This window comes from Lates calcarifer, linkage group LG5, assembly GCF_001640805.2.
Source record: "Lates calcarifer isolate ASB-BC8 linkage group LG5, TLL_Latcal_v3, whole genome shotgun sequence".
In the NCBI taxonomy this organism is placed as follows: domain Eukaryota; kingdom Metazoa; phylum Chordata; class Actinopteri; family Centropomidae; genus Lates; species Lates calcarifer.
The window spans coordinates 401,192-412,041 of record NC_066837.1 but is presented as its reverse complement, the minus strand read 5'-3'; the positions used below and the strand labels follow the sequence as shown (position 1 = coordinate 412,041).

Sequence of the window (10,850 nt, the reverse complement as noted above, 5' to 3'; positions counted from 1 at the left end):
TCCAGTTGTGTTTATTGTTTCAAACATCCTTCCTGTCAGTTTAAAGGGTTAAAGCTCGGAGACTCAACAAACACAAACACAAGGAAACAACATGAAACACTAACGAGGTGAAGTCAGAGACTGACAGCACAGAGTCACATCTCCATATCAACAGCAGCTGAGGATTGTGGGTACATCACCTGACAGTACCCACTGTCTGAAATATTAACAGTCACCTCTAACAGAGGCTCTGACGTCTGGGACACAAACTGTGAAGCAGCTGCACTTCTGTATGCACAGGTTAAAGGACTGTGTCAAATCAAACTAAGTCAGTTAATCCATGTACAAATAACAGTAATATTATTATTATCAGACACACACACACTGAAGCTGTGTACAGTATTTACAGTAATAAAGTAATAAAGATTTATTATTATTGAAATAATTAAAAAGTAACTCACAGGTTACAAAGAGTTTCAACATGATGAGAGTGAAGAAAGGCAAACGAGGTCTCTGCACCTCTGCTGGTACGAAGCCGTGGATCTGATGGAGGTGGAGGAGGAGGTGGAGGAGGAGGTGGAGGAGGTTCAGGGTTTGTTGTAGCTGAAGATCCCAACAGGAAAGTGTTTGACGTGTGTCGGCCACTGAGCAGCCAGCTGGAAAAACTTGACATCGTTCCACTCCACTCCGTCTACAGACACTGAGAGAGGTGATGGAGCTGCATCAGAACATCAGCATCACTTCACCTGCTCCGTCAGCTGATCACTGACAGGAGGCCACAGAGTTTTATCTGCAACATGTTGGTCTCTGTTAATGTTTTTAAATAAAGAATATTAGAAAATAATAATCATTAAATATTCTTTGAAGAAAACTTTGAAATAAATTATTGCGAATAAAACAAAAGCAAAAAAATCTGACTTCCTCTTCTCTGACCCCCCCTCTCCCAAACACTTGGACTGACCCGACTCCGCCCTCTTCCGGCTGCGGACTGAAACACCTGAGAATAATTACCTGACGGAGGAGACGGTGCAGGTGAGACAGCGCACAGGTGAACTTCAACACCAGAAACTGGTTCAGCCACGTTTATTTCAGTGTCGGTGTTTCGGTTAAAACCGTAGGAAACACTCAACAAACGATAAAAACCTTGGTCAGATTCACTGACATTAGCAGTTAGCATTAGCTAGCTCAGGTGTGACATGTAGCAGCGGTTATCTCGCGTTTGGACGGACGCGTTTTTTAATTCATGTCATATGAGATGTTTGATCAAAGTTTGAGGTGAGTCTGCCTCTGTGACAGCCTGATTCATATGTTTCATGAGACTTTTCCCTCCTCAACAGTTCAGACCGGTCCTGGATGATGAGACAGTAACAGACGTCCTCAGTGAGCAGGTCAGTCACTGATGAATATTTACTGTGAAACTACCTGAACTTTACACCATGATAAGATAGAGGAACATTTTAGACCCCAGCTCTTTAAACAGGTGAGAGGAAGTGTCACACCTGAGTGTGAGGATGGAGACGATGTCAGATTTCAGTGGCAGGTACAGTGTGTTTGTACTGCTGTGTGTGTGTGTGTGTGTGTGTGTGTGTGTGTGTGTGTGTACCTCTCAGTGTGTGTTGGTGTTTGGAGGTACAGATCAACCTGCTGATTCCCTCGATCAGCTGACTCCTCGACTCCGCCTCCTTCTCCTTTGTCTTTTTACTGAGGAACATGACTGACACACACACACACACACACACACCATCCTCATCATCATCTTCTTCATCATCATCATCACCCCCCCCCCTCCCTCCCCCTCCTCCTCCTCCTCCTCCTCCTCCTCCTCCTCCTCACCTTTCTTGTTCTTCTCTTTGGTCACCACCGTCATGCTCATCAGTTCTCCTCCGCTGATCCTCGACACCTGCAGACTGCGGAAGTTGCTCTTCAGCGTGTTCTTCATTCCCACCTCCTTCCTCCTCTCTCCTGCTCCTCCTCCCCCTCCTCCGCCTCCTCCTCCCCCCTGATTGCTCCAGTAGTCCACCTGCAGACCCATCACCTCCCCCGGACAGCTGGGGGAGGAGGACAGAGGTCAGAGACACAGTAACAGCCTTTATTTTGAAAACTACTGTACAGGAAGTACCTGATGGAGGGGGAGGGAGGAGGAGTGGAGGTGATGCTGATCGGAGCTCCTGATTGGGAGGGAGGAGATCCCAGTATGATGTCATCACTGTCCACTGAGGAGACAGAGACAGATGATGTCACTGTGGAGGGAGAGGAGCTGAGGGGAGGGAGGGGGTGTGACAGGTGAGTCAGGTGTACCTGAGGTGGACAGGAAGTTCTGCTCCACGACGCCGACCTTCACCAGCTGAGAACAGACACAAACACAGAGAGCTGCAGGATCATCACCTGCATCAGCACCACCCTCCGTTTCCACGGCACCAAGACTCTGCTGGTTCTGATCCAGAACTGAAAACCTCATTCAGAACCCCACTGACATTTCTAACGATTCTACCGACTGAACTCGTCCAGTCTTAGAACTGAGCCGTGGGACTCGCTTCATCCGTTAACGATCTAATATCAGTTTATTTAATATTTCTGTTTGTAACAGACACCATTTCCCAGAAGTCCTAGAGGCTCTCAGGCTAAACGTGTGGTAGTTCATGTGTCTTTGATCATGTGACACACAGCATCAGAGGAGAGTTTGGTGGATGCTCTGACCTCAGTGTTTCATGGGAGTTGTAGTTTTTTCTGCGTTCACACAGGAACTTTCTGGTTGTGACTGTTGGTGAGACCAGACAACTTCCTGTTTCCTTCCAAAATAAAATCTGTCATAACGAACTGCTCAGGTGTCAGTCACAGTCCATTAACTAACAGACCTGATGCAGTAACTGTAGTGAGAGTATTTTACTGACCCCGATAAAAGGAACAAACTTCTGACAGGAGTCGTCGTCGGGGCTGCAGAAGAAACAACAAGACTTCACTCAGGTTTCACTCTGATGTTTTCCTGGACGTTTGTTTGAATTTAAAACTTGTTGCAGGTGAAAACATGAACTTACCTCTTGTGTTTGCAGGTGAGCATGGCCTCAGAGATCGGACACAGGTGAGACACAGCAGCTCCGCTCAGATACTGAGACACTCGACCCGCTACGCCCACAGGATCTGTCCAACACACACACACACACACCACAGCTGAAGGTAAGAAGGGTTTGATCATTCAGTGCAGACAGCTGGAGGTTTGTCCTGAGGTCGGGCAGGAACCTCGACAGTCGGACAGTGTTTGGCTGATTTACAGATGAAGGTGGAGCTGAACACTGGACTCAGGGGACGGGGTCTTACCAAGAGGTGGAGGCTCCAGGCGTCCGAACAGCTCCCTCCAGCCAGCGTCCATGAACAGGCTGTTGAATTTAGCATCCAGGGAGGCCAGGTACTTGGCCAGCGGGTGGGCTCCTGGTCAGGTGACACATACAGAGAGCATCATGGGAACTTTCCCAACCAGCTGTTTTATACACCATGTGTTTGTGTGCTGGAGCGTACCGACGGGGAGGACGAGGAAGCGGACGTAGTTCAGCCAATCGGGCGTCTTGCTGGCGAGCTGCTCCACAAAGCAGCAGAGGACGGTGCTGAGGTAGCTCTGATCTCCACCCACCGCCACCTTCACCGTGGGCGGCGTCTGAGAGTTACAGTTACAGCTGCAAGACATTCAGACCAAACGTCAGACCACAGGAGACGGAGCCGATCATCAATCATTAGTTACTGATCAGGTGATTCTTACAATCTCTGGATGCGGCTGATGATGGCGCTGAAGGCGGCCTGAACGTCAGCCGCTGAGACGGTGCAGACAATTGGCTGATCGAAAAGAACCTCCGACAGATACTGAGAGAGAGAGAGAGAGACGGGGGATGAGACATCTGTCTGTCCTGTCTGTTCAGGACAGATAGACAGATGGACAGACAGACAGACCTGTCCCTGCCAGTCTGTGGTGTTGATCAGGGTGATGGTGTCAGGAATCTGATCGTCAGAGAACAGGATGTGGTTCAGCTGATCCAGGACTGACTTTCTGGCAACCTGAAAAAAAAAAACAAACAAACACACATCAGCACTAATGTACACAGAACCTCAGACCACAACCCAAACCCTGAATCTGAACCTGACCCAACTCTAAGTCTACAAACAGGAGCAGGACTGTGAAGAAGTGATGTCCAAATGTCAAATAAAGATATTCAGGTCTCATTGGATTTGTTTGTAGTTTTAACGACAGTGTTTAGAATAAACAACAGTGACACCATGTGGTGTAACAGGGTAAAACTCTACAGACCCTCCTGATATTAATCAGCTGTTTGTCCAGTTTCAGTTCGGTGTCACTCAGTTCTCTGCTGTGACAGATTTCTGTAACTGATGATTGTTCTGAAGATTACACTGAGTGTGTTCCTGCAGAGTAATGAATCCATGTCTGAGACCTGCAGGCAGCAGCTTCACAGGTTACTAATGATGTTTTATTAATGACAGGAGAGGTTGTCTGTTTCACCTGTGGAGGAGGGATCCTGTAGTCCGCTGATGTCTCACTGTCCACACTGCTGGTTCTGTCTGTCCCTCTGGAGTTCTGTCTGTCCTTCATGGAGACGCTCCACGGATGGCGAGACACCTGACTTCCTGTCTTACTGCACAGAGAGCAGACAGACAGCTGACAGGTGAACAGGTGCGTAGAAACCAGATGCGAGGATCTGATCTGTTCACTGAACTCTGGTGCTTCATGTTGATGAACCTGCATCACTGCTGCCTTCAGGTACCTGTCCCAGGTGTTCTTACAGCAGAGTTTTGTTATTCGCGGTCAGAACCTCACTATGTCCAAGAGATAAGATTTTTATGTCTGACAGACGGAGAGAACGATTTCTAACTTTACTTCATGTCAGGATGTGAAAAGTTGTGTGTGTGTGTGTGTATACCTTGGTGACATGTGTGTTTGCGACTCAGTTTTACAGAGTTTAGCAGCTGGACCTGCATCTGTTCCCATGGCAACATCATCCTCAACTTCCTGTGGAGAGAATAAGAAGAGGATGCAGCAGCAGAAGAAAAACCTGTGTCTGTGTGTGTGTGTGAGTGAGAGAGAGAGAGTCCAGACTCACCCCAGGCCCGGCCTCTTCTCCTTTGGACTCCTCGGGGCTTCGGGGCCCCTGAGCTCCAGGAGACAGCAGCTCTGATGCCTAGTGACAACAACAGAGAGCAGTGACACATTCTGACCTGCAGGGGGCAGCACAGCTCACTACAGCTGCTGTCTGCAGACCAACAGAGACGACTCCTGTCTAAACATCTGCTGATGGAGTTTCACCTCTGAGGTAAGATCAGTCAGGTTTGTCAGAGGGTTGATCTCCTGTACGGTGGCCTTTGTGGGACATCTCCGTCTCCAGGCTCAGACTGGATCAGCTTTAATCACACGGAGTTACACGTCATCAGCCTCAGCTGCACTAAAGTTAACAAAGATTCTGTTTATTTTTATCTGACTGCAGTCTGAACCATCTCAGCTGCAGTTCTGGGTCTGATTTTTAGTAGAAAAGGATCAAAGAGCTGCAGTCTGAAGTCCACAATAATGACTTTATAGAACAGATTAGATGCTTTAGGTCGTGTCTGACTGTTGCAGCTTTGTATAATCAGCAGTGAACAGCTGCTCTGCTCATGAATCAGTGTTGTCTTGTCAGAGTCTCTGAGGTGTCGGAGGATCAGGTGTAACTCACGGCTGCAGGTCGTTCTCTATGTTGGCTCCTCTGACTGTGGAGACTCCCGATATCAGTCTGAGAGCTCGACTGAGAAATCCCCTCGAAGAACGGCCTGTAGAGGAAACCACAGCTCAGTGAGTCGACAACAACGTACAGCCTGTTTATGTCAGTGACAGGCTGGTCCTCAGTCTGATCCGACTAACTGCTCAGAAACATTACTACTCCAACCGGTCGTACAGGCTGTGGTCTGGTAACAGACTCTGACCTGAGTTTGGGTTTGGGCGTGCTCAGGATGCTGTCGTTGTCGTCCAGCTCAGGGCCGCTGTCGCTCGGGTTGTAGACCTCCAGACTGTCGTACAGGAGGTCCAGGTCCTCCTCAACCTCCTGACTCTGACCCACCGGGTCCGAGTCCAGAACCTGCAGGACATGAGCTGATCAGCTGTGGGGGTCGGGATATAGTCAAGAGACAGAGATTTGTCTGCATGTGGAGGTTGACCTTTACATCTCGGGGTGGATCAGGTGATTGAAGACAGAGCAGATGAATGATTATATTTATGTTGAGTACATGGTGATGAACAAACCTCATCAGTCACTTTGAATCTCTTCAACAGAGCCACAAACTTCTGTTTGAAGTTCGGTTGCTGATCGACAGAGGAAACAGAACAAAAGACAAACACTGGTTAAAACTAAGGTTTGTGGTTTCTTCACCTCATCAGACTGTTTTTTAAATTTTATCTGAAATCCTTTACTCTGTTCAGGACGTTTGAGCACACACAGTCTGACAGGTACGCTCTGATTGGTCCTCACCTGAGTCAGGGAGGTGGTTCGGATCATTTTCCTGTGAGACTTCTTCGTCTTTCCCTGAACATCGTCATCGTCATCGTACATATCCTGAGAAACAGGTGATGTTGGTCAAACACTCAAACTGGACAACAGCTACGATAGAATACTGTTCTGTATGACATTCATTTTCCCCTGTAATAACTCCAGTTACACATATAGCCTCATAATGTTAGCATACAGAAGAACTGCAGAAAATCAGACTTCACTTTTACCAACCAAATATTAGCAAACATGCTAACAAGGGTATGGTAAGATAACATCATGTTTAACATGTCATTTTAGTTGAATGTTAACAGTAGGATGCTAACATGCTAATGTTACCATTAGCATGTTAGCATCCTACTGCTCCTACTCCTACTCCGAACCACCTCCCTGACTCAGGTGAGGACCAATCAGAGCGTACCTGTCAGACTGTGTGTGCTAATGTTACCATTAGCATGTTAGCATCATGTTAGCTCAAAGTCCAACAGTCATTTCATGCACAATTTATCAGTTTTAGCTATTGAGTAACATTAGCATGTGGCTAATGCTAACTGATGCTAAGCTAACTGCAGGGAATGATCAGAGTGGAGCACCTGAGGCTGGACTGCGTCATCACTTCCTTCCTGTTCGGAGGAGAAGCTGTCGTCGTCGTCCTCCCAGTAGTTCTCCATGTCAGGGGAGCGATCTGTTCAAACACAGGCTCATCAGCAGACTACACACCTGTTCATTACACAGCATCTGATCAAGTTTATTCAGCTGTTTATAACGTGTTTGTTTTGTTCAGCTGCTGTTGGTGTAAAACCTGCAGCTGAACCTCTGTGTGTTTGATGAACAGATGTCGTCAGCCCAGAGTTTAACACTGACTCTCTTCTGCACTGATTTGATACTGAATACTGCAGAACACTGTGGTGTTAGCACGTCATATGTTTACATGTAGCTCCTGTTATTGATGTGAATAATGTGTGTGTGAGGAGCTGATGATCGAACCATCAGACAAACAAAGAGGCTTTTGTGTTGTGAATCTTGTTGTCGAGGAGGAGGACGTGTTCTCTGGTGTCCAACCAATCAGGGGCCAGAATGTGACGAGCACCTGATGCTGTCAGACAGACAGAAGGTCACATTCGCTGTTCTCCTACCCGAGGCCTTGGTCTTGTTGCCATGGTGACCGCTTGTGTCCTCCTGTTCGATTGGCTGGCTGGAGAGAGAAAGGACACTCAGCTCCGCCGCGCGCACCGAAGCATCCTTCAGGTTGCTATGGAGACCGAGGACGTGGGCTCCATCGGTCGGATGCTGCATCACCTGGGACAGGACACACACACACACACACACAGAGGTGATACTGTCAACATCTAGAGAACCTCACATCTTCCTCTCCCCTGTGCTGATGAAGTTGAACTGTAGAATAAAGACTTGACGTGTAAACTCGTCTCCTCAGACTCTCACTTCCTGTCATCGTACCTCGGCCATGTTGATGACTCCCACCGCCAGGGTTTTGTAGCCCAGGATGGTTCGGTTCTTGTACCTCTTCCTCCTCTGCAGCATCACGTGCAGGCGGTTTGCATCTCGCTTCAGGAAGTGAGGATACTACAAGACAGAGTCAACTTTACATCAGAGAGGAAAGAACTGAGGTGATGGACGGATGAACTGAGGTGAAAGAGGTGATTCACTGACTGTGCTTTATATTTAAGGTTATGAATGAATAAAGAAATGATTGAATATATCAACCTGCAGGGAGAAGGTGAGCTCCAGGTCTGTTTCCATGAGGCCGTCTGGAGGAAGAAGATACTCGTTGGATCTCAGAGTTCGTTTAGAGCCCTGATGAGGACAGAGTCAGGATCACACCAAAAACCCCCAGATTAATGATCTGAACCACATCAAACCAACACCTGTTTTACTGGAAAGGTTCTGCAGGTGCACAGGTGATGAAGGTTTCTGTTCTTCTACGTGCAGGTGTATCTCACCTGGATCTTAACAGCGATGACGACGGAGCTGAGCTCTTTGTCCAACTCCCTCAAAACCATCAGCTTCTTCAGAGTCAGGCTACACAACCTGCAGACGACACAGAATCATCAAACACTGCAAACGACTGCGGAACAGACGCTCTGCAGCTGAGGTGAGCTCCAACACACCTGATGCTCGGAGTCAGGACGTTGTTTTTTCAGAATATTTTGGGATTACAGCTGATGTTTTGACGTGAGGATGATGCTCAAAGTCCTGTCTGCACTCATGTTACAACTAGATCCACCTCAGACTGTGTAAAATATTAAATTTATTAGAATATTTGATTTTGTGATTTTGTGACAGTCCATCCAGCTGATGTTCAGATCTATGGCCAACAGGTGGCGCTGAGTGAAAACTCACAGGATCACCAAGGACATCAGTATACATCCTCTGGAGACCATGAATGTCTGGACCAAAGTGGATCGATGTTCATATGTGGAGATTTATTTTCCAGAGGCATCTGTCATGAGGTGGATGTATTTAATCCAGGTGAGTCCAGAGGGAGGTGTAAATGTGAGGCTGCTGACCTGGTCCTCCTGGGATCTCATTAGACCAGGATCATGCAGGGACTCCTCCTCCGTGCAGCGGCTTCCTGTCAACACCAGGCAGAGGCTGTTAATGCTGCTAATACCTGCTGCCCTGGACTCTAACTCTGACTGACTGACGTTAACTCTGAGGTCTGGATGTTATGAAGGATCTCTGAGGATGAATTCTTTGGACTGTGGTGATTCTCTGACTTTTCCTGTTCCGCCACCAACACGTCAAAGTTTCTTTCATGACAGAACAGAACTCCACAGCCACAGCCTGATGACAAGTAACAGCTGTTAGTAACTGTAGTGGAGTAAAACATAAAGATGGAGAGAGATTCATCCTTAGATAACAGAACAGGTGGAACCTTCAGCTCCGATCGTTCATCAGATTCATCTTCATCACATCAGTTCCTCCCTCTAACCTTTGCTGTGCGGACCAACAGGTCGCTGTTTCCTGAGTCAGTTCCACTGTTTAAGAGGATTATCTCTGATTGGTCAGGTTCATTAACCCCCACATGGACATGCTGCTGCTAATCTGCCTGGAAAACTAATCCTCAACCGTCTCCTCCATCTTCACCATGTTTCTGATGTTTCTTTGTGTGTGGCTCACTGTAATAAAGTCCTGTGATATCTGAACACTGTCTCTGAGACCAGAGACCTGGTTCTGAACCTTTCACTTCATGATGCCTGAAAACAGCAATGCCTCCTCATCACATGATCACAGGCTGCATCACCTGAGTCTGGATCTCACTCCATCAGTCACTGCCCGGGGCTCGCAACCTCAGGTGAGAGATGGAGCGTGGATCGACCTCTGTGGTCGTTCTGCTTCTCCATCAGTCTGGATCACCTGCTCCTCTCACCTGTCGTCAGGTATCAACTGAGCAGCAGCTTCTCTCTCACCAGCAGAGAAAAACACTGAACCTGGATCTGAGGTTCTCACATTTTACCTGGTTACACCTGCTGTCAGGAAACACTTCACATTATCACTGAGAAACTCCATCATTAGTATTATTATTATTATTATTGTTGTTGTTAATAATAATAACCATAAAACATGGAATAGAAAAATTAAGTATCAGGAAATAAAGGTACTAAAGTACTCAGTTACTCTGTATTTAATATGGTAATAGATCATCGCGTGACCACACACAGACACACACATACACACACACACTCACACTCACTCCTCCATGTTAAATAACGCTGTGTTGGGATCATGGAGCTCAGTGAGCCCGGCTCCCTCCTCCTCTCCCCGGGCTCAGCCTCTCCTCTCTGGCCGAACATTAATCCTCTTACCTGGGCACGCAGCTCGGTGAGGACCGGTCGATCTCCCAGGTGGCGAACAGGTTCATCGGCACCGGGACGCGGCCATCAGTCTCTCCGGCAGCACCGGGACCGGACACCACCTCGGGCTCCGCCGCCGTTACCACCGGACCCGGCGGGAAAGCGCCCCCCCGGACCGCTCCTCTGTCCGCAGCCGCCGCCATCATCGCCTGTCCGGGGCGGCAGGTTGGAGCTTCTCCGCCAGGCTGCTGAGTGAGGCGGGGCGGGGCTCTGGGCTGGATGTGATGGATGTGATGGGGAGGAAACCTGGAGACGTTCACTGATCCGAGAACAGCCACAACAGACAGGAACAGGAACAGGAGGAGAGACTGGACTGACACGGTCCCGGTGTGTTTAGACCGCTGAAGAGTTGTTGGTGGCTTCAGTTTGTTTCTGCTCCTTCACAGTGAAACACTTTTTACACTTGAACTGCATTTATCTGACAGGTTGTTGTAACACACATCCACTCAAAAGCTGGTTTAACATGAACTCTGTCACATTT

At 48.0% G+C, this 10,850-nt stretch overlaps 1 protein-coding gene across 1 annotated transcript; it reads right to left on the bottom strand.

Annotated features, from left to right (window-relative positions):
* Positions 1-5: 5 nt before the first annotated feature.
* On the bottom strand, positions 6-10,848 carry LOC108882276 (phosphofurin acidic cluster sorting protein 1). Its single transcript, XM_051070251.1, has 23 exons — positions 10,322-10,848; positions 8,456-8,543; positions 8,220-8,309; positions 7,953-8,078; positions 7,631-7,793; positions 7,088-7,179; positions 6,477-6,560; positions 6,251-6,310; positions 5,935-6,086; positions 5,681-5,781; positions 4,902-5,076; positions 4,484-4,616; positions 3,919-4,023; positions 3,731-3,831; positions 3,493-3,647; positions 3,295-3,405; positions 3,015-3,117; positions 2,871-2,913; positions 2,278-2,323; positions 2,099-2,192; positions 1,813-2,027; positions 1,583-1,693; positions 6-679 (listed from the first exon to the last, which is right to left on the bottom strand). Exons 1-23 carry the CDS (start codon positions 10,513-10,515, stop codon positions 567-569), a joined length of 2,655 nt encoding a protein of 884 aa, XP_050926208.1. The 5' UTR covers positions 10,516-10,848; the 3' UTR covers positions 6-566.
* Positions 10,849-10,850: the final 2 nt, after the last annotated feature.

Excerpts from the sequence above, each read along its gene's own strand:
- LOC108882276 (XM_051070251.1), bottom strand. The coding sequence starts at position 10,515 with ATGATGGCGGCGGCTGCGGACAGAGGAGCGGTCCGGGGGGGCGCTTTC. Across the intron at positions 8,310-8,455 it reads TCATCGCTGTTAAGATCCAG|GGCTCTAAACGAACTCTGAG; the intron begins GTGAGATACACC and ends TGTCCTCATCAG. Across the intron at positions 3,832-3,918 it reads CCACAGACTGGCAGGGACAG|TATCTGTCGGAGGTTCTTTT; the intron begins GTCTGTCTGTCT and ends TCTCTCTCTCAG.